The sequence below is a fragment of the Lycorma delicatula genome, chromosome 4 (assembly GCF_047948215.1).
Source record: "Lycorma delicatula isolate Av1 chromosome 4, ASM4794821v1, whole genome shotgun sequence".
NCBI classification, from domain to species: Eukaryota; Metazoa; Arthropoda; class Insecta; order Hemiptera; family Fulgoridae; genus Lycorma; species Lycorma delicatula.
Window position 1 is genome coordinate 16,075,910 of NC_134458.1, and position 24,890 is coordinate 16,100,799.

Here is a 24,890-nt window from a genome sequence, read left to right on the forward strand (position 1 = left end):
GGAATGCTTTCATAAAAGAAATGATGCCCGCCCAATAGTCCAAAAGCTAGAGCTGAAAAAATGGTTTGATCTTTGTGGTGGTAGAAATTTATTCGAAGTTGATGTATTACTAAGGTATGTTATGGAGAGTCGAGTGGGAGATTTTGTCGAGAGTAGTCGTGTTGCTCTGTGTTTAGTTTTGGATTGGGTTTTGCGGTTTTTCTTTATTGGACTGTAACTGCGGTTGATTATTTGGATGTGTTTTTTATATATATAAAGAGTTTGGATAACGGACGACCTTTGTTTATAGTATTCTTGTTTTTTTATAGCTTTATTGTCGGTTGGCAATAAGGTTTAAAATTGCTTGTCATTGGTCTCTGTATGTTAGTGTGTGCGTTTGTAATGCAGTGGACTATAAGTATCTTATTTCTTATTGTGTAGAGTAAGTATTGTTAACTGTTACCTACGTTGATTATATTTAACATATTTAGAAGTACACTAATTTTAATTAATTATAATTTTAGTGATAATGAGAAACAGCTGGTTATCTCCTTGATAACAGACTACTACTATAGAGACTATTAGTAGCTTATATAGGTAAACTATTATATAGCTGAGTGTAAACTATTGAGTAAGCAATTGTGTGTAAGCTCCATTACCGGGAAAATGGTTAAAAGAAGCCAGAGTATGCAACAGCAGGCGCTTCAGTACGCATGCAGCTCCAGGGGCTCGATGGCAAATGAGTTAACTGAGGCTGCAGCAACAGAAGAGAAGAGGAAGGAGAAAAAAGAGAAGTCGCTCTGCAAAAAATGTACTAGTTGATCTAGAGATGGAGAAGAGGCTGGAGGGCACCCCACAGGGGGAGCTCTATAAATATATAAAAGAGCTCATTAGTGTCAGTGGAACCTTAATCAAGCACGCTGACTATGATGCTGGCTATGGCCAGGGTGCTAAAAGAGCTGGCCAGAGATATGGCAAGAGTGGTGAAGGTCTTGTGGGGGAGTTTGTAGAGTCCAACCCGTTCAAGAGCAGACCGAAGGGGAAGGAGGTAGCATGCCAGATGAGAAGTGATGTTGGAGATAAGGAGCTACTATGCCAGCTGGAGGAAGGAGTTAAAAATGAAGACTTGGACGTACTGGTGGCATCCAAGTGGAGCAGAGAATGGTTTAAGAAGACCATGGAGCTCCAGGATTGTTTTCCTAGAAAGGGAGAAAGACTTGGAGGTCGTTTTTGACCTTGCTAAAATTAAAAGTAGATTCTCGCAGTTGATTTTTAAGATGGCTCCGAGAATTAAGGACCTGGCAATGAAGGGTCAGTTGAAGGTGGGCCAACTGCTTGCATGTATTGAAAGGGCCACAATTTTCCAAGGGGAAGACTTGGAGAGGACTGTGTTCACCCTGGTGATTGATTCGTCGATCGGGGAGGGAAACATCCTCCATTTGAGGAAAGGGGTGGCAGACGTATTTCTACAGGCAAAACATGTTGTGGTCTTCGGCATGGAGGAGGATGATGCATCCCGCATTACTAGAAAACTTTTGGAGTATGCAAGATGGAGAACTAATAGAATGACCAAAATCTATGTTGACAGGGTGGTGAAGATCAAATCTAATAGGGAGAGATCGACCAGCAAAGTACCTGCTGAGAAGGCCAAGATGTTAATCGTGATGGCAACCAATGTACAAGGAAAAAAGGGCTTTGCGGATCTCCTTAAAGAGGTTAAGGAAGGAGTAGTTGAGGGGGAACAAGAAATTCTCTCAGTATGCAAAGGTCAAGGAGAAGATATCCATATAAGAGTCAAGGATGAGGCGGAAGGGCCAGAAAAACTAATGACAAAATTAAAGAGGGGTTTACCAGAGTGAAGGTTGCCCTGCGTAAAAGAGAGCGAATACAGAGAATTAACATAAAAGATACAGACGCTCTTACAACAAAACTGGAGGTAGCTAGAGCGATAGCAGAGGTAATTGAGTTGGATGAGGAGAGGAGGCAGGCCATCAAGATGCGGCCTGCTTATTCAAGTACACAGGTGGCTTCTCTGATGGTTCCTAGTGGAGAGGCTGAAAAGATAATTCGAGAGGGCATCTTCGGTTTGGACTGGTGTCTTGCCGTGTGGACCTGGCCATGGAACAGGAGTGGTGTTACCATTGCTGGGATTTGAGCCATAAGGCGGCATCATGTAAGGGACCAGATAGGTCTAAGAAATGTTTCCATTGCGGCAAGGATGGGCACATCAAGGCTGGTTGCCATGAAAGAGTTGTTTGTAGAAGATGTAGTGTGGAGGGCCATTACAAACGTAGCGGACAATGTGCTACAAATTAAAGATAACACAGGTTTAAGGTAAATAGGAGTACACGCTCCCATGACCTCCTGTGGGCTATTAGCAGGCTCAAAAAAAAACCAAATTGGGCTGTGATTTCGGAGGCTGGCTGGACCAGGGATACTGGAGGTAGTGTAGTGATAATGGTGTTGAGGCCGGGACTGGCTATTACCTGACAGATTAATGGGTTTGCGTTTTCCAACGCAAACCCATTAATCTGTCCCATTAAGGGGAGACATAGTTACTATGTCTCCCCTAAGAGTGGCATGGATCACTACCATAAGTTTTTGGATGACTTAGTGGTGGCTGTGAGGGTACACACAGGTGCAGTAGTTGTGCTTGGGGACTTTAATGCTAAGAGCCTGGAGTTAGGGGGAGAGACCCTAAATGAGCGTAGGTGGCTCCTGTTAGAGCTGATGGCGTCATTGAGTATGGTGTGCCACGAGTTGGATGTACCTACCTTTTTAACAGGATCAATGGAATCTGTCCTCGACCTGGCACTCGTTATGGACATGACAACAACAGGCACTGGCAGGTTCTAGAGCAGGAGACTTTCAGCGACAACCTATATACTGAGATGGTAGCTGGACATAGAGAGATATGTCAAGAAAGACGAGCTGGGCAATGGATGTTTGGGTTCTCGGATTTTCAGCGATTACAGATGGCATTTATAGTCATTGGTGCAGGCAGAGCAAGAGAACGAGGAGAAGGTTGATATCGACGAAGTCATCCAGGATACTTTCACTTTGGCCTTGAAGAGAAGAGAGGTGCAGACGTGTCCAATGCAGATATGTTGGTGGTCAGACGAGATTGCCGATCTGCGGAGGATATGCGCTTGCAAAAGACGTATCCTCACGAGATTAAGAAGACGAGAGGATCGACAGGAGACTGAGAGAGCCATGGCAAAATGGAAAGATTCTGCAAGGAGCCTCCAAAGAACCATCAACAAAGCCAAGGGGAATAGATGGAGGGAGATCTGTATCCAGCTGGAGGAAAACCCCTGGGGCATAACATAATTGGTAACAAAGAGGCTGGGAAGATCACTTCCCAGGCTTCCTGAGGTGCAACTCTGGGAAACAATGCACACCCTATTTCTGAGAGATGAGATGCTGAGATGGAGGGAGTTGGCGACCACAGAGATATTGCGTATCACTTCGAAGGAGCTGTGGTATGTGGTACGACTCCATTCTGGTTGAGCTCAGGGATGGATGGACAGAGTGCCTGCAGAGGCAATGAGGGCATTGGTGTAGGCCTTCTCAATCACTTTTTTGGAAGTATTTAATGAATGCCTGTTAAAGGAGAGATTCCCAACACCATGGAAGATGGCGAGAGTAGTTCTCCTCCCTAAGGGAGGTGGTGTAGAGGGCGGCCTAATGAGATACAGGCCGGTTTGTCTAACTGGAAGCCTGGGAAAACCTTTTGAAATTATTCTGGCAAACAGACTGCAAAAGGAGTTAGAGAGAACTGGAGGATTCTCGGACAAGCAATATGGCCTCTGGAAAGGAAGAAGTGCAGTGGATGCTGTTAAAAAATTGACAGAAGTGGTGGAGGCGGTGGCCAGGGGGTCTAGGAATGTGAGAAAGATTCCCCTGGTTGTTTTCTTGGATGTTGCTAATGCATTCAATGCGGTGAGGGGGAGGCCATATTGCGGAAGTTGGAGAAGTGAGGCATTTCACCTTATTTGTTGAGGATGATGTAGTTGTACCTCACTAGAAGGAACTTGAGTATCACGTCTGTGAAGGGGGAGGAGGTTGTCATGCCCATGCCGTGTGGGGTGCCACAGGGATCAATCTTGGGACCCATCATAAGGAATGTGGTGTACAACAACCTCCTTTGGCAGGAGTGGCCACTGAAAGTACAATTAGTGGCATATGCCGATGATTTGGTGGTAGTAGTGGTGGTAAAGGAGCTGGAGAAGGTGGTGGGGATAGCTATGAGGACAGTTGAGATCAAATTATGGCTTCAGACGCTGGAGCTGCAACTGTCAGCTAAGAAAACTGAAATTGTAGTAATGATGGGGAGGGGGCGAATACCCCCTTTTGCTGTCCAGGTTGATGGAGAAATGATTGCTTTAAACAAAGTGGCAAAATACTTGGGAGTGTGGCTCCATAGGTCAAGGGGTTTCTCACTTGCAGCAAGTGGCCATGAAGATGGAAAAAATGTCCTCGGCATTGCTGAAGCTTATGGCCAATGCCAGGGGTCCTAAGATAATCAAGCGTAGAATGCCGGCATCTTCTGTGGTATCGATGATTTTGTATGTGGCACCAATATGGTGGGAGGCCTTTGGAGTGGTGAGAAATGGCTGGAGATTGAATGGCAAATATAGGAGGCTGGCAAAAAGAGTTGCGTGGTATCATTGGATGCCTTACTGGTGGTGGCTGTTATACCATCGTTGGACCTGCTGGTCAAAGAAAGAAGAGACAGAGCCACAGATAGTAGAGAGGAGGCGAGCGACCGCTTGCTGGCTGACTGGCAGGAGAGGTGGCGGAGTGTGAAGGAGGGGCACTGCACCTACACCTTGATCCCAGAGGTGGCTGCCTGGGTCAATAGACTGGATGGAGAGGTGGACTTCTGGACAGCTCAGCAGTTGTCGGGTCATGGGTCATTCGGGGCCTACCTTTGCAGGATCGGAAAGAGGTGCACAGAACTGTGCCAGTATTGTGATGAGGTGGTTACGGTGGAGCACACCTTCTTTGTGTGCCTCAGATGGAGACAGGAGATACCATGTGATGATTTGAACTCGCCGGGGGAAGTCATGCGACTGATGGTCTCTTTCAGTGAGGGATAGGCTGCATGTGCCTGGTAATTTAAAAGGGTGCTACAGCAGAAACTGATAGAGGAGGACCGTGAGGCGGACAACGGAGATGTCAGTTGTGGGCAGCGATGACTCCAGCCTTTGCGGCAGGTGGCAGTGGTGCCTCGGCATTATTGTCACCAATGGCTCCTGCGGGACATGTTCCTGTTGTCTGAGGCCAGCATAGCTGTGGTGTATGTATTCTGAGCTGTATATATTATTGATTGTAAATGTTGAGTGTAAATGGTGTCTGAATGTGTTATGTAGTACATATATAGGGTGATTCAAAGAAACGGGAAATTTTGAAAGTTGTGTAGGTAGCCATGGGCGATTGGTACCACTTGATAGGTGGCGCTAGCCTCTCTAACCTAACCTGCCATTTACTTGTCATGGATCCTTGGAGTGGTGCGCAACGTGCATTTGTTATCAAAGCGTTTTACAAAAACAATGACAGTGTGGAGGGAGCACGTAGAGAATTTCGCTGTCATTTTACTCTGGGACGGCACGACCGTGTTCCATCAGCACATGCAATTAAAACATGGATATCTAATTTTGAGGAAACTGGTTTGGCAATGAAAAAAAACCTCCAGGCCGTGAGCGAAACGTCCGTACACCACAGAATGTTCAAGCTTTACAAGATGCTGTCACACGAAGTCCACATCAGTCAATCCTTCGTCTCTCAGCATCTTTACAATCGCATAGTTCAAGTGTTCGAAGAATGTTAGTGAAGTACTTGCAATACCATCCGTACAAGTTGCAGTTCGTCCAGGAACTGAAACCGAACGATGCAGTTGTGCGAGCACAATTCTGTAATGTAATGCTTCAGAAGATAAATGATAACGAAGAGTTTGTTCACGAACTGTGGATGTCAGACGAAGCGCATTTCCACCTCAGTGGATTTGTTAACAAGCAAAATTTCAGATACTGGGCACAAGAAAATCCTACGCAGCTACACCAGCGTCCGTTGCACAGCCAGAAAGTGACCGTGCGGTGTGCTATGTCATCTTACGGTGTTATAGGCCCTTATTTTTTTGAGGATGACAACGGTCTTGCGATTACAGTGACGTCGGCTCGTTACGTAGCCATGCTTGAAACCTTTGTTGTGGAACAACAAAAGAGATTTCTACCAATTCTTAATACAGCATGGTTTCAACAAGACGGAGCAATGTCACATACTGCACGAATATCGATGGCAGCTGAACGCCGATTGTTTGAACAACGTGTCATTTCACGAAATGGTGACATTAGATGGCCTCCCAGATCGCCTGATCTCTCAGCTTGCGATTACTTTTTGTGGGGTCATCTTAAAAGCAAAGTCTTCCACAGTAGACCTGCTACAACGGAAGAACTGAAGGCAAAGATCCGAGAAGCAATTGCGGAAATTCCAGTTGAGATATTACGTCAAACCATGAACAATTTAACGAAGAGACTTCGTGAGTGTTTACGTAGAAGAGGAGGTCACCTGCAAGATGTCATCTTTAAAAAATAAACTAAAATGTATGTATCCCAAAATGACAACATTTGTACAATTACATGAAATATAATTCATTTTCTAAAAAAAAATTTTTCATTAACGTTATTTAATTGTAAAAATTTCCCGTTTCTTTGAATCATCCTGTATATATATATTTTTTTGTAAATAGAATGTGAATGAGAGGTGTGTCCGTGACGCGCATGTTCCTGAGGTTGCCATTGGTGGCAATTGCAGCAACACATTACATGAGGGAGTGGTTTTTTAGTGGATCCCACTGCAGTAGGTGGTGAACCCCGCATCCATTATGTATGCGCTACTGGGTGTTTGGTTGAGGCAAATTTTCCCACTTCCGCCATAAAACAAAAAAAAGGTATGTTATGGATTTGAGCAGGCTGACAATCTTGTTGGAACAGGGACCAGGTAACACAGGTGAAAGGTGCCATTTCTCCGGGAAACCCTATCCATCAATGTGGTGCTTGAACATTTATTCAATGAAAGTACACAAAGTACTAAACCTAACTTTGAAAGTACTGACAGGTAGGTTGTGGCAAAGAGGTTGGTGAAGAAGTGTAAAGAAGTTGCCTAAACTTTCTGCAAAAAAATTCATTGCAGATATGTCAGTCAGTTGAACCACTTGTTACTTAAAATTTAACAATTCATGTGTAAAAATGGCTGACAGCTTGGTTGGTATATAAAGCAGTAAAACTATGCTATATTGTCATGCGTCCATGTAGCACACTGTGCATGGAGTATACAGATATGTACTGTCTTAATTGTTGAAGAATGAATGAAACAATATTCTTCTAGGATAGTTGAATTTAATTTGTAAAAGATACTAAATAACATACTACATAACTAAACCACATAAGTCACATTAGACAGAGAAATACTTGACCACGCTAGACGGGATTCTTAACTCGAATGAACATATGAACTGGCTCACAGACCAGCACTAGTAGAAACTAGAAAGCAGCACTAGCTGGCTCAAACTAGGAGTGGAACATACTGCCCACCAATTATAATTACATAAATTATAAATCTAAAACACAAAAGTAATATGCAAAATGAAAAAGTAATATATGAAAATAATCAACATAAAAATTTTGAAAGTACATAAGAATTTGAAGCTACGTTAAGTATAAATTCCAGTATTGCCAAAGCAAAAAACTACAAAAACAAATAAAATTAAAAAATAAACCAATACATGAAAATAGAAGTTAAAGAAACTTCATTCATTACATTCAGCATCACTTAGGTTATTACAAACATCTGAATTTGGAAGAATTAATAATCTATTAACAGCTCTTTTTACAATTGTATTGTTAGTTTTTACATCAGCTACTCAGTCCATAATCACCTGGATATACCTTAACAATTATTCCCAATTTTCACATTAGTGGAGGGAGATGATTTTCTTTCATTATAACTACATTGCCAACACAAATGTTATTATTGGAGATCTTACATTTATTCTTCTGCTGCAAGGAATGTAATAGTCATTTGACCATGTTTTCCAAAAGTCTTTCAATATTTTTTGTATAAGCTGCCACCTAGTAAGACTATTTATATTAACACCTGAGAAATCAGGATCAGGTAAAGTTAATGGAACAAAGGTTAAAAAATGTCCAGGAGTAAGTGAAGCTGGATCAGAGGAATCGGTTGATGGTAAGTATAATGGTCTGGAGTTTAGAGCATGCTTCTATCTGAATTAATAAAGTGGATAACTCTTTGTAATTTAAAACAGAATTTCCCATGACTCTTCGTAGGAGAAATTTCATGCTCTTCACAGCAGCTTCCCACAAACAACCCCAACTAGGAGATTACGGAGGAATGAAAGACCACCTTATGCTGTTTGAGGTACAGTAAGATTTAATTTTGGAATTAGCATTATCGGTTTTAAGAAAGTCATACATTTCTTGAAGATAACGATTTGCACCGCAGAAGTTTTTTCCAATAACCGAAAGAATAGCAGAAGGCAATCCTCAGCATCCTACAAATCTTTGTAGGGCAGCTATAAAATTTCCTGTAGATAAATCAGTTACAAGTTCAAGGTGTACTGCCTTCGTGCTGAGACATACAAACAATGCAATGTAAGCTTTAATAGTCGCAGGATTAGTAGATCGAGTACGCCGTCCACCATGATGAATAAGTCAGACCCGCAGAGTCAACACCAGTTGACTGGAATGGTCTGGAAATTGTGACTCTTTCTTTTGGCAGTTGTCCAAGGAACTGACTCTGAGGCTGAGCTCTAAAATGAAAACATGTCACACACTTATCAATGCAGAACGAATTATGATTTTAGAATTGACAATCCAATATTTCTGTCTAAGTGACGAATGAATTAATTGTAATTCTCCATGAGATAATCTTAAATGTTCATGCAAAATAATCAATCGATTAAGATGACTGAGAGGACTTAAAATTACAGGATGTTTAGAATAAAAGACAAATTTGAAAAGTTTAAACGCCAATGCAAACAATACAATTTTGATCTAAAAATGGATTAAGAGAAACTAATTTGGTTTTCTTTGATACAGCCGTATTTTTCTTTAAATTGCTTAATTTCTTAGCAAAATACAATTCCTGAGTTTGACGATTCAGAATTTCTAACGTGGAATTGATTTCTTCCAGTGAAAGATCTGACAAGAAACGATTATTTTTATTCTTTAAATTGTAAATGAAACGAAGACAATATGAAAATATGTTTAATGTTCGTGCAAATTAAGAAAATGGTTTTGAAAGTTCTACAGTTTCTGTTGTTTTAAAAGCAGCTGAAAACATGTTACTTTTGCTAGGCTTCTCTCTTTCTTAGAGTGAATCTGGCGGGATCATAGAAATGATAGGCTGATTGGATGGCTAGACATTCTCATACGAATCTCCTGAAGTACAGTTTTCCTTACGAGGAAGAGATACAACAAATCTACCTTGGTCATCACGGAAGGTATTTTCAACAAAATGTTTTTTTCAGACAGATTCCTCCTTAGTCGGTAAACGATCTTCCATCCCTTCAGATCTCCAGAATGACTCTACTTGAGAGGAAAGCTGTTCATTACTAACAAAAAGTGCTATTGAATCTGCATTATTTGTCCGTTTAATAGGTTTAGGGATTTCACCAGAGACTATGAAACCAAGACGAGTTTGTTGAAGTATAATATGATTAGAATTATGAGTTATCTGGACAGGCTTAAGCAAAGAATGATATTGAGCTCCCAGAAGAAAATCCACTTGCCCAGGGACATTAAAATTAGGATTGGCAAGAAAAAGGTGACAAGGAATTTCAGAGTCGGTTACGTCTATAAAATCATTCGGTAACAAACCTTTAATTGATGGCAATATATGACATTTCAAGTTAAAATTTTCAAACCTAGAATTAATATTTAAACTAACACTCAACTTAGACTGAGTAACAACATTATTAATACCTGATATTGGCATTAAGACAAGTTCAGTTTAAGACAAGTTTTGCAGCAAACCCTTCAGTACAAAATGAAATGATCGAAGTAGAATCAAGTAAAACCCTGGCTAGCTTGAATGAAATTACCTTGTTTATCCTTGACATTAACTACAGCTGTTGCAAGTAAATCAGATTTGTTAGGTTCTGATTTTATGGTACAATATGAACTATTAGTCTGAGAAGCGCTTGGGAGATTTATTTACTGCCTCTTGCAGCATTTTATCTAAATGAATCAGTGTATAATGCTTGTGAGCATTTTTTACACTTACGATTGCTTGAGCAATCTATTACAATATGATTACTTAAACAATTAAGACATAATTTTTCCTGAAACACAAATTTTTTCTTTTCATTAATATCACATTTTAATAGTTTATCACACTGATAAAATTGATGGTTGCTGGTTTTACATAATGCACACATAAAATTATTTATATAAAATGCAGTTTTATTAGAACTAGGGTTGGAAGAATCATATCATAGAATCATGCTTTTGCCACTAAAGCATACATTAGATGGCTGTACTTTTTCATTATCTTGAATTATATCGGTGGATTCAAATACCTTACTCTGAGATTCTTGGAAAGAAATAAGTTGTTTTAACTTCGGTTATTCATTATCTTCTAATCTTTCTTCCCATTCTTCTAAAGCATTTAAATTTTAAGTAATTACTATCATTATAATAAATTCTAAATGATTAATATTTAGATTCCTTAAAGCATTAATATTTTAAATAATTTGATCAATGAATTTGGATAAATTTTCAGAATTTTCCTTTTTTAATGGTTTTAGTTTAATAATTTCTATAGCATGTTTAGCTGCAATTAGCCGTTTGTTGTTGTAACGAGCTTCAAGTAATTTTATTAGTTTCATAATTTTCAATTGTTACTGATAAAATTTTTATTACATCTAGTGCATTACCCCTTAAGAAGTTTGTAAGGTAGTAAAATCTTTCAACATCAGGCAATTCCTTGTGATTATGGACAAAACTATTAAAAAGATCAAAAAACTTATACCAAGCTCTCACATCACCATGAAAGTGCTCAATTTGTATAGGTTTTAATGTAATTTGATTGGGTTTGTTAACTATTTTATTTGAATCAATTACATCTTTGAAATGATTTTCTAGTTTTTTATGCTTTAATCTAAGTTTATCAAAAATATTATCGTATATGTTCCTATCCTCTAAGTCTTTATCTGTTACATCTTTGTGCAATTCTATTTAAGACTGAACTTCAAAAAAGGTTTTTTCGTATTCTAACAGCTTATTAAATTTGATAGTGAACAGATCATAGTTGTCCGATTCGGAATTAAAATTATCAATGAAGGTTCTTCATTTTGCTATACAGTTTTTCATAATACCTCGTTTCTTAATTAGATCTTTGAATTATATTTTGACTTAAACTATGGTATTGATAGAGATAAATTAAATAAACTGATATTTAAATTGATAATTATTAAATAATATTATTAGATTGTTTTCGATGATCAGAAGTTAAGTTGATAAGAATGCGTGTTGATTTTGTTCTGGGTAGGCTTGTTGATAAAGTTGTTATTCTAATGTATACTCGACATGACGTCATCTGTTGATACTGACCTTGCTTGCGACTGTGAGTGCGCATATGTAACCCAGTATAGCTCTAACACACTGAAGTTCAGAAAAAATAATTATTATTGAAGATTCACTGTTCAGTAATTTGCGTATAACCACTATTGTTATAATCTTATGCATATCTTGAATGTTATAAGTTATTCAAAATGTATTGAATTTTATGCATTTTATACTAATGCCCCTCGTACTCCTGAATGTACACTGTCCAATAAAGATTAACATTCACAGTTCCTATGAAATATTAAGTAATTCTATTAACACTGTTCATAAATACCACAAAATCTTTTTAATCTTTACATGGAATTAGCAGTTAATGATGTTAAAGAACAATTTAGATTCGGAGTAACAGTACAAGGTGAAAAGATAAAGATGCTACGATTTGCTGATGATATAGTAATTCTAGCCGAGAGTAAAAAGGATTTAGAAGAAACAATGAATGGCATAGATGAAGTCCTATGCAAAAACTATCCCATGAAAATAAACAAATACAAAACAAAAGTAATGAAATGTATTAGAAATAAAAAGATGGACCAATGAATCTGAAAATAGGAGGAGAAAAGATTACAGAGGTAGAAGAATTTTGTTATTTGGGAAGTAGAATTACTAAAGATGGATGAAGCAGGAGCGATATAAAATGCCAAATAGCACAAGCAAAACAAGCCTTCAGTCAGAAATATAATTTGTTAACATCAAAAATTAATTTAAATGTCAGGAAAAAATTTTTGAAAGTGTATGTTTGGAGTGTCGCTTTATATGGAAGTGAAGCTTGGACAATTGAGGTATCTGAGAAGAAAAGATTAGAAGCTTTTGAAATGTGGTGCTATAGGAGAATGTTAAAAATTAGATGGGTGGATAAAGTGACAAATGAAGAGGTATTGCGGCAAATAGATGAAGAAAGAAGCATTTGTTAAAATATAGTTAAAAGAAGAGACAGACTTATAGGCCACATACTAAGGCATCCTGGAATAGTCGCTTTAATATTGGAAGGACAGGTAGAAGGAAAAATTTGTGTAGGCAGGCCACGTTTGGAATATGTAAAACAAATTGTTAGGGATGTAGGATGTAGGGGGTATACTGAAATGAAACGACTAGCACTAGATAGGGAATCTTGGAGAGCTGCATCAAACCAGTCAAATGACTGAAGACAAAAAAAAAAAATTTTATTGTCATATTACAGTATACACTTTTATTTAAAAAGTATGATATTGTAAAAGTATGTTGACATTGTTAAAAAGTATGATATTGTAAATTCATAGGTATATTTTTTTAATTACCATCCATCCTTGTCGCTTACAGAGTTATCATTATCATCATTTACAAGTATTACAATCCCTATCACATAGACCTTCATCTTCATCATTTTCGCATTCAGAATCACTCATATTGTTGTCAATTAAATTTGTCAAAAATTGTCAATTAGAGTAAATTACTTTGTTAACTTGTAAAACAAATTTAGTTATACTGCCGAATGATTGATGCATGTCTCTAATACAATGTAAAAGATAAAATCCATCAATTATTTCTATATCACTTTGTGAAGGTACAGTACTATTTTCTATTCATAAGCATTCAATTAAGTTTGATATTGGGGTAGTGCAAATGGCTCTATCAAGATGATACATTGACATGGGTACAGGTGTACCCATAATAAGCTAGATAATAAGCTTAGAAAGATAAGCTAGAATTTTTACAATATCTGGACTGTCTATCATTGAAACAGTAAGTAAACGGGTGAAAAGGTATCTTTGCAGCCAAACTTTCTGCACTTTATTATTACAAAATTTTTTTTTAGCATTTGTTGATGCAAAATCAAGTTTTATTTTGCTTAATTGTTGTTCAAAACAATTCAGATTTAGCACACTCACTAATGATTCCCTCAAATTACTTCCTTTATTTTTAATGTTCAAAAGGAAATCAGCCACAGCATCTAAAGTGGCTTTACCAGTGGCTATATTATACAATTGATTATAATCAATTTCTCTACGTTTAAAAGGGTTCATGTTATAATACTTATAGTATTTTTCAAAGCTTCTATTTGTTTGTTTGACAAACTTAATTATTTTATTTTTTTCTAAATCTGTGGTCTTGATTTTTTTAGGCCAGCTACGTCATACATATGGGAAATTATTGTGGTAGGAATACTGCTACTTTTTACCCATCACTGTTGAGCTGAAATTGAGTTGGTAAAGTGGTTAATACCAGTTAAACGTCTTGGAGTATCTGCATTTACTGTCTGCTCTAAGGTCAAGTTGATAGGAATTCTTGAAAATGGATTGCTCATTCTCTTAATTCCCAACATCCCTCCCTCAAATTCCCTATAGAGTTGTAGATGCAAAATTTCCATTTTCAATAAATTATCATGATACTGTCCAAGCCATCAAGCCCAATTTTGCTGATTGAATATAAAGAACAAATAAGTTTTGGTATTATAAATTTGTAAGTATCAAAATCACCCGTGCAAATGCTTAGAGAAAATATTAAATAGTTTCGTATCAATTCCATCAAATTCATATACAACTTTGCAGTCTTGCCATGTTTGCCATCTAAAGTATCATGTTTGTAGGCTGAATATTTTAAACAAAGGTCTGCTAATTCTGTATTCTCAAATATTTCTGGTGATACTTTTTCAGTTAGCACATTGTGAATTATTTACCATATTTCATAATTATTAATAAGAAGTTGATTATCTATTAACAACTGCTCAAAATGCAGCATTTTTAACATTTTTTGGGTTGTAAACATTATTGGATATAGATGCTTGCATCCGTTATAATGTTTACCGGAAAGAAATGCATTTAACGAGCCACCGGCTAAAAGCCCAGACAAAACAATAAGAGTCTAAAGGTCGCAGCTGTCAATGTGTATCCTGTGAGCCTTCTTTAAAGCCATAAACAAATGAAATTCACCTGGATGAATAAAAATATGATCAAAAAGTGGCTGTTCTTCAAACTATATTTGTAAAGACATTTCAGAAATAGCTAAATCATATGCTGACTGAATTTCAATTTGTCCACATTCTTTAGCTGTTTCTGATGTTTGTACCAGTGTGGCATAAACTATTGATTTTTCTGCAGGAGAAAGATTGATCGGTGATAAATAGCAAATTTTTTGTTGGGGACCAAAATAAGGTCACTAACGTCTCTGCTCCGATTCTTTTTCAAATAATGATTATGAGTCATTGAAAATATATACCTGTATAACTAATGGTACTGCGTATCCTATTATATAACATACAAAGGAATCTTAAATCTGCATCATTCCCGGGCAGCCACCAGTGAAGCCATGAGGCTCCTTGAGGAGTACAACCTCGAGGTCCTCTTGGTCCAGGAGCCGTACACAGTTGGGGACAGGGTGGCTGGATTCTGCGGAGTGGGTGTTATTCATTCTTGTGGGGGACAGCTGCTCTCCACAATCCTGGTTAGCTCAGATTCGTTGGATGTCTTCTGCATGCCCATTGGTCTGATGAACAATTCACCGTCATGGAAATCACGAGGGGTACACTCGATGTTGTATTGGTTTTGAGATACTTCCAGCTTGGATGGAGTATTGATGACTTGCTGGCAAAGTTAATCAAGATTCTGGACGGTCTCCCACACGCATCAGAGTACTGGTTGCTCTGGACGCTAATGCCAAGTCTTCTGCTTGGAGTTCACTACTCACTAACTCCAGAGGCGCTGGTCTCAAACAGTTCGTTGAAGCCAGAGGAACCTCTACTTGATTAATGATACAGAACAACCGCAGACTTTCTCTTCTGAACTGGGGGAAAATTACGTCACTTTGGTGATGGGGAACTTGCTACGACATACAAGTAGTTGGACTGTCTGGCCCGAGGCCAGTGTGAGTCATAGGCTTATGATAACATTTACAGAGGCGGTCCAAGAGCTCCAGATTCGGGTCGCTATAACCTAAGCAGCTTGGATCAGGACAGGCTGCAGCGCGAGTGTGCAGCTGCCTTGTAGGTGTTGGAATGGCGTATGAAGCACAGAGAGGATGTGGAATTGATGGCTGAACAATTCAGCCGTGCCATCAAAACTGGCTGCAATAAAGCCCTACAGCACCCTTGGTCAATGGACTGACCCTTAGGTATTGGCCAGTCTGCTGATCGAAGATTGCCGGAGCCGTCATGACCGTTGCTTCCAGGGAGCCATCTGTTAAACGCTGGTGGAAATCCAGGAAAAAGTGGTGGTCCTCTGACCTTAGCATGCTGCATGCAAGATTTAAGTCCGCTAAGAGAAGATACCAGCATCACCCCCTAACAGGGATTATCGTTAATGACGTGCACGCTGAGGGTCTGCGGATCTACCGGCGCACCTGCAATGAGTTCATGCCATCAAGAAAACCAGAGTCAAGTTATGGCAAGATTCTATGCGTGAGTTGCAGCACAGCCCCTGGCAGCTTACAAAATCATGTTACCGGCCAATGCCATTGCACCTGCTGTGTTCGTACAGGTTTAGTACAAGTGTGGTCGTGACCACACTTTAACATCTGTGGCGACTTACCAGGCATTCTTGGATATTCTGTTTCCAGATGCTTTGGATGGTGAAGCAGAAGTCGGGAATAGGACAGGAGCTATTCCATCCCTGGCATATGGGTTGTGAATACCATTAATATAGGGCGAGTGGTTTCTCGAATGGCACTGAAAAAGGCACCAAGGATTGACCAACTTGACCTGGATATATTATTCATCTGCTGCCTGTCATAATAGAGCTGCTTGGCAGGCTGTTCTCAGGGTGCCTAAGCTGGGGTCGCTTCCCGACTTGTTGGAAAGTGGCTTTGGTGAGGGTGCTCTTAAAACCAGAAAAGGATCCTAGTGAGGTCGGGAGTTATCGACTCATCAGCCTCTTGCTGATAATTGGCATGTTGCTTGAAAGGCTGGTTGTGGGCTCTGAGAAAGCATTGAGGTGAACTGTTTTCTAAATCGAGGCCATTATGGCTTCACAAAAGGGGTTGGCACTGAGGATCTTAAATGCTCTAGCCGAGGTGGAAAGTGCTGACTGTAATTGTTTTGGCAACTGACATAGAGACAACATTTCCTTCCTTGTGTTGGAGTTCTGTCCTCTGAGTTGGAATGCCGCAATATTCCGTAGCACTGCAGGCTGTGGTACATGACTATTTGTCTAACCATATGGCTCTGTTTAAGGATGCACACCTAGTTGTGGTTACCAGGGGAAGCCCGGAGGGTTCTGTTATCGATTCCATGCTGTGGAACCTGGTATTCGATGGATTTCTGGGATTGACATTTCCAGAAGGGGTCATGGCCCAGGTTTTCGCCGATGACTGTCACCTTTTAGTTCATGGTAATTCACGACCACAGCTAGAAGACCAGGTCCAGACGGCCTTGTCAATCACAGAGGGCTGGATGGACATTCAAAATTTAAAGATTTCTGTGCCCAAGGTGAAATTTATGCTTCTCAAGGGTGCACACAAATTATCGTAGTCCTAACCCCCATATTACATATAAAGGTTGTGTAATCAGCGGAGTTAGAGTTCACATAAGTACCTAGGTGCTTTGTTTGCTGTTTAGCAACCACATTAGGCAAGTAGTGGTGGATGCAGTCACAGTGATGCACAAACTTAGGAGGATTGCTTGGAAAGACTTGGAAAGCTTGGATTGCTTGGATGGGTTGTTGGGCCGTCAAATGTAAATGGTGTACTGAGGTGTCTTCAAAAGCATGATCTCTTATGTGGTGCTTGTTTGGGCGCATAGGTTGGATATGAATGGAGCACTTCTTCAAAGTTTAAGGAGAGCCTTAACTGTATGCACTGGTGTTTTTATACAATCTCCTATGAGGCTACCACTATATTGGAAAAGGCGCTCCTAATCGATTTAGTGGTGAAAGTTTGGGCAGCCATATAGAGATTGCGAAGAGGCCAGGAGGCTGAGGTATTTGGGATGCAGTTTTAAGCCGGGTCAGTACCAGAGTGGAACGGCGATCACAATGCACTGAATCTAAATTTCATATAATTGCCCATCTGTCATCTGTGGAAGAGGCTGCAGAACCTCGCAATGGAAGCATGGCAGCTGGAATGGGGACACCATGACTAAGGAAAGATCCTTGTATAAGTTTATACAGGATTTGGGGGGATGGTTTGGGGGCAACAGGTGCTTGGGTACTCGCCAACAATGTTAATTTGAACCAATATCTGTTTTGGTTCCGCCTGGTAGCTGATGAGCTGTGCATCTGCAGGGAGGTCCAGTCAAATGAACACCTGATGTTTGACTGCCCTGCTCTTAGGGGGGCGAGAAACTGGGCCACCCTGGAACTTAAGAGGTCTAGGGGAAAATTATCCATTCATAAGCAGCGAGTCAATGTGGTGAGAGCTGCATTATCAGACCATGTGGGAGTTCCTAGATGTGGTTGCTTTGTTCAACTGGTATCTGTAGTTTGCTTAAGGGAAAGACTCTTTACTGCATTGCTGTGGGAAGCTAACCCAGAGTATGGCTCCAAGTGCAATAAAATGGTGGTCAGGTAGTTGCTGGCATTTAGCGACCTAGGCATGGCAGCAAATTGCTGCCTGGACATAATAAATTTTATTATGGATGTCATATATATTTTTAATAGTTGACGGGGGACACCTACCCATTTTAGGAATATGACAAATGAGCGGTTGGGACACATAAGCCGATGGTGTATGGCACCACGCTTAGTCTGCTCACGCTGTTAGGTAAACTCTAGGAACTATATTAGGATACTGGTCGCTAAACTATTCAAGGCTCAGTAGCTGTTTGTGGCACAGATATTAAGTGTTATGCTTTAGGGCGATCGAATGGGGTGATGGTGGGAGAAATGTCAAGCAAATCAATATAAAGGAATCGAAATTGTATAAGCCAAAATTCTCTTATTGTGTAAAAAAATTAATTTAAATATAAACAAATCAAAAATTTGTTTATTTGTTTGTTATTTATTTATTTAACTTCATGGATTGTTATTAACTAAATAGCTCATTGTATACTGTTTTCATATATAAATAGTAAATAATACATAATATTTCCTTGCACGATGAGTATTCTCTTGTAAAATGAAAATGTAAATAGGGCTCTTAACTATTGTTAAAGATATAAATTATTCATAAAATTAAATAGTTGAACATTAACGAACATATAAAGCATAAAAAAATGCATTTACATAAGTTATTTGACACATACAGTGAACATCTGTGTACTCCATGTGCGTAGTACCACATGGGCACTTGACAATATAACCTAGTTTTACTGCTTTATGTACCAATCAAGCTGTCAGCCATTTTCACATATGCGTTATTAAACGTTAAGAAACAAGTGGTTCAACTGGCTGACATATCTGCGATGAAATTTTTTTTGCAGAAACTTGGGTCAATTTTACCCTTGTCCGCCAACCCCTTCGCCACAACCTACTTATCAGCTCTTTCGAACTTAGGTTTAGTACAAGCACCACATCAATGCATAGGGTTTCCCAGAAAAATGGCACCTTTCACCTGTCTTATCTGGTCCCTGCACCAACAAAACTGTCAGCCCACTCGAATCCATAACATACCTTAGTAATATATCTATATCCAATAAATTTTATCCATCACAAAGATCAAACCACTTTTTTCGCTCTAGCTCTCCAACTATAGAGACAGATTTATTGCAATTATAAACCATTGGCATTTTGCAAAAAATGAAAATGATGACGGTAGTAGTAGGATTTTTAAGAGAGCAACGCTACTAAATATGTTATTAAGTAATTTTTGAGCAGTTATAAAGCCAGGGAAAGGATTAGTAATTGATAAGAGTATGATTCCTTGGAGAAGAGCCTTATTTTTTGACAGTACAAGGTCTGTTCAGAAAATAAACTAACTTTTTTAATTACGCACCAGTGGAGATATTTCGTGACATGCAGTTGGCAGCAATGTGTTCTGCATAACCTCCTGTGTAATCACATGTTTTTGGATTGTTGATATCTTTTTTAGTTTTTGTGTTATTTTTATTTGAGTGCAACGTGTTAGGTGTTAGTAGCGATTTTCAGGAGCTACGAGACAACTTAAAATTTTGCGTGAAACTGAGGAAAACTTTCACACTAACGTTTCAACTTTTGAAACAAGCTTACAGAAATGATGCCCTGGGTCATATGCAATGCTACGAATGGTTTTCACACTTTAAAAGTGGTCGTTAGTCAATTGAAGATGACCGTCAACCAGGAAGGTCTTTGATTTCAACTGATGACACCTGTTCCAAAAATCAATGATCTGGTGCATGCAAATTGCTGACTGACTGTCAGAGAACTTGCAGAAGAGGTTAGCATCTTGACTGGATCATGCCATGACATTTTGACTGAAAAATTGAACATGCATTGCGTTGCAGCAAAGTTTTTCCTCATTTGATGACCGAACAGCAGAAAGAACATCGAGTGGATGTTTGCTGGCAACTTCTTGAACAAGCCAATGATAATGAAACATTCATGCAGGGTTATAATGGGAGGGGAATGTTGAGTTTATGGCTATGACATCGAGACAAAAGTTCAATCATCACAATTGATTGGCAAAGGATCTCCATGCCTCAAGAAAGCATGCCAGTCCTGATTCAATGTCAAAGTAATGCTCTCTGTTTTTTCTAGTTTAATGGAATTGTGCATTCTGAATTCTTGCCTCAAAGTGAATCAGTAAACTGTGTGTACTACTATCAAGGCATTTTACAATGGTTACGTGAAAAAATTTGCAAAAAGAGACCAGAGTTGTGGCAAGATAACTCATGGTTTCTTCACCAAGACAATGCACCTGTGCACTTAACTTTGTCAATTCGTCAGTTTTATGTCAAAAATCAAATGACTGTCCTCCTTTAGCCTCCCTACTTGCCAGACCTGGATAACCTCGCAATTTCGATAACCTCCTCGCAATTTTTTCTTATTTCCAAAATTAAAATCAGTAATGAAAGGATGCCATTTTGTGACTATTGATAACATTAAACAAATCTGTCACAGACCTTAAAGCCCATTTCAAATGAGGTTATCCAGGACTGCTTCGCGAAGTGGAAACATCACTGGTAAAAGTGGGTGAATAGGAGAGGGAAGTACTTTGAAGAGGACAAGGACCAATAACCTGTAAAATTAATAATAAAAATTAAAAAAATAAGTTAGGTTATTTTCTGAACAGACCTCATGTATTCCCAAAAAAGTTATAAGCATGGGATAAAACTGTACAAACTGTGTATGCCACCTGGATATACATATAATTATTTATGCAGGAAAATCAGCAGAAGTTACTCAAAACATTGGCCATGCTCATAAAATATCAACAGAAATTATAGAAGGCTTGTTAGATGAAGGGACATTACTTAATGGAGATAGTTTTTACAAAAGTTTACCTCTAGTTGAAGAGTTGTTAGGAAGGAAGATGTCCTATTGTGGTACGCTTAGAGGAAACAAAAAAGAAACTTCCAGTAGATTTTGTAAAAAAAAAGGAGCCACAAAAGAAGGTGAAATTGAAGGTATGCAAAATAATAAAGGTATAGGACCTAAATAAGGTAGTGAAATGGACGGATAAAATGCAAGATTTAATGATGACTTAAATCTATGTTAAGTACTTAACATAAAGGAAAGACAGTGGAATTAAACAAACAAAACAGATTAGAGAATGTAGTAAAAAAAAAACAGATTGTATTTTGAGTTATAACTAAGCCAAGAAAGGTATAAATCTTTCTGATCAGTTAGCTACATATTATTCTAATTTATGAAAAACCATAAAGTGGTACAGAAAAGTAGCAATAGAACTTATTTCTAGAACTAATGTCAACAATGCATGGACATTACACCAAAAATTCTTTTAATGGAAAAGTAATTTCACTTTTACATTTTAGAATCATTATTAATAAAAAAAAGCTAATGTCTGATTTAGAAACCATAATACAAAATCCTATTATCAACAAGAAGACAAGCCATCATTTAGAGAAATCATCTGGACAAGTAGGAGCAGTTCACAAAAGATGCTGACATTGTTATAAAAAATTATGTGCAGAATGGGAAGAAGCATGCAGACTTGAAGACGAAAAGAGTTGTTATGTTCTGTATGCAATGTCCTGATAAACTGCATTTTTGTTTACAATATTTTAATGAGGTATACTAAAATGTCTAGGTTTTTGTGACTTTAATTCATTGAATATTTTCCTCTACTTTAGAAATATTTTTACACAAAGAAGCAACATTAAATTCTATACTGACTGAATTTTTTTTCTTACAATTTATCGGTAAGTTCTTTGATATTACAATAATGTAAAGAAAATATATTAGTGGTTTGTTTTGGCTTTTATTTGATTACTATGTACTTGTATTTTTTTATTTTAGAAGTAGTTCTTTACGATTAAGTACTTGCATAATTTTTGTCTAAAAATATTTACAGATTTGATACAATGTATATATAACATAAAACATAATAAGAATCTGTTAATTTCATGTGTGAAATAGCTTATGCTAGCAATGGACAATTTCAATAATTCAGTGTAATTCAAAATTAAATTTTTTATTGCTAATCTTAACATTTTTTCTTATTCTATTATGTTCTATAATTATGATAAACTTATTCAATAAAATATAATACAAAAATGTTTTTAAGAGAAATGCTTTTTTTAAATTTGATATCATGCCTATTCTTACACAGCTACTCGTTTGGAAGTCAGAATGAATACCTGTATCAAACATAGACTAATAATCATTCCCTAGAGCCAATTCCACTAAGCCCATGTCATAATTATAAGACAGCAAGTAATAAAACAGATTTAAAATAGTAGAGTCATTTGGTACATCGATGTGCCAAAACATCTACGAAACATAATATGCAGCAGCAAACTGGTGTACTGAAGCGACGTATACAAATTCATTGCTTCAGTTCACAGGTGTGCCAAACCATGGTCAACGTGTTAAAGATTTATTAAAGCTTTTATTTTCATTTTGTAAGTTATCACACATACACACACACACACTCACACACACCCACATCATGAAAGCTCTGTCTAGTTCTAAGTGTGATTCTATTACATGCAAATGGTAGATCAAAAAAGTTATTCAATTTTTAATTAACTGTACAAAACTTCAGCAAACATCCATAAAAATTTACAACTACTTTCTAGCACTTTTGTGGACTTTAAAATAATGATTTTAAATAATAATTGTTTTTAAAATAAAACTATAAGTGTTCAGGAAATATATAATACTCAATCTAAATTTTAGTGACCTTTAAACATGAACTAGTCTCCATTACCCAAAAATTATTCTATAAAAGTTAGTTTTTAGAATAATAGTATCTCTGATTTTCTACAGAAATTTGTATGATATATAAGTTACTATGTATAGTAAAGAAACAATGGAAGTGAGAAGTAGATTCAAAAATTGTTTCAGTTGCTAAGTCAGCATTCATTACAATACTCCTTTAGGCAAGAAAATACTTATTTATTATACATATAATTCTTTTAAACATTAATAGATGAATGATGAAACAAAATTTCAGATATTACAGAAATCAAATATTACAATGCAATTTGTTGTAGTAAGAAGTAAACAATCTGTATTGAGAAAATTAAAACTATAATAATAAAATTGAAAAAAATCTGTATGATAGATATTATATTAACAAGACAAGTAAATCTGCATTATCTGTAATATTTGTAATTGCCTTTTCTCATATGCTAATGTGAATGAATTTAGTACCTTTTCTATAGTGGTGTCTCCTTACGCCACTGAAAACTATTAGTGGTAGTTGCACTGTTAACTTGTCTTCCAGCAGCCATTTCCAGACCGTTTTTAAGTGCAGGAATAATTCTCAATGCAGGATTTGTTACAATGCCATTCCGCTTTGGTTTGCTTCCGCTTCAAATTTAACAAGAAATGGTAAAAATATTTAGTAACTATGCTGACAAATATAATACATAAAGACAAGCATTTACATAATATTAATGGTAGAATAGTTGTGGCTAAAAATTGTAACACGTTTTTCATGGTAAATCTATACTGAAGCAGTTAATCTTATATTACTTCAGAAGTAACACTGATCAAATTTGCTTTGTCACACATTATTGTAATCCTAACATCAATGATTATCATGTCATTGTTGATGATGTCATAATGCTAACACATCATCATTAATGTCTCCTAATCACACGTGAATAATCATATCCTACTCGTACTCATTATAGGTAAGCAAAACATAGAATGGTTATTTTTAAATCAGAATTATCAATAATAATAATAATTTTTTGCCTGTTTTTATTCCTTCACTAAATATAATAAAAATTGTTAATAATAGTAAATTAATAAAAATTATCAGCTTGCATTACGCTGTGCAAATGTACTGGTGGGTTAATTATCTTTTTTATTTTAACCTCCAGATCCACCGTTACGCATTCTTCAGAGGATGAGATGAATGATTTGTAGCGTGTGTGAAAATGCCATGCCTGACCAGGATTCGAACCAGTGACCTCCAGATGAAAGGCCGAGACGCTATCACTCGCGCCATGAAGGCCGGCGGTGGGTTAATTATCTGGAATAAATCAATTGTTTGACAGATTTTTACTAATGAGGTGTCATTTTGTTCAAAATAAAATGCTTTATAAATTTTGTAATAAGTACAAATTTGATCAAACAAATAATAACAAAGATATTGAAGATTAAAAAATTAAAATGGCCACCATTTTGAAATTTTTGAAGGTGAAGTGTTCAAAGTTTTTATTCGGTAGAATAAGACACTAGTCCTAGATTTGCCAAATTTAATTAAAGTAGGTTTACTCATTTCTGAGAAATAACATTTTTGTTGAAAATCACAAAATTGCGTCTAGAGGAAAACAAAGCAAAATAGAACTTATGTCGACATGAACTTTTTTCTCAGTTTGGTGTCCTGAATCAATACATGAAGTTCAGGGAATATGTCCTGGAACATCCCGTATTCATTTTCATTCAAATCACAGCCACTAGGATTAATCAATTATATTACTCTGAAACATTTTTGTAGTTGTTTATTTGAAATTTTTATTTATAACCTAAATGAACATTATGGCAAGAATTCTGTATGTTTTTTTTTACAACAGGTTACTATTGCATAGAAACTGCCATCTATAGCAAAAATTATTGCACAAAGAAAAAAAAAATCACATAAAATATGGGTCAATCTAGTAAAAATATAAGAAGTAGAAAGACATTGAAGAAGTATACATGGCATAGTACCTGTTATTTATTGATAAAAGTTATAAAGCTTCAAACATATGCTAATGAAGAATCTAGTGAGCATACTGCAATTAATGTATTCAACTTTGCTAAACAA

At 37.4% G+C, this 24,890-nt stretch overlaps 1 protein-coding gene across 6 annotated transcripts in view; it reads right to left on the bottom strand.

Moving 5' to 3' along the window:
• Positions 1–24,890, bottom strand: part of LOC142323138 (uncharacterized) — a 140,501-nt gene that overhangs the window by 14,518 nt on the left and 101,093 nt on the right. For 5 of the 6 annotated variants that reach the window (XM_075362400.1, XM_075362399.1, XM_075362395.1 and 2 more), the window contains one exon: positions 23,285–23,443. In XM_075362400.1, the coding sequence (XP_075218515.1) occupies positions 23,290–23,443 (154 nt within the window). In that variant the 3' untranslated portion in view covers positions 23,285–23,289. Of the gene's footprint in view, positions 1–23,284; positions 23,444–23,556; positions 24,114–24,890 lie in introns of those variants that run through there. The other variant, XM_075362401.1, reaches the window with a different exon arrangement.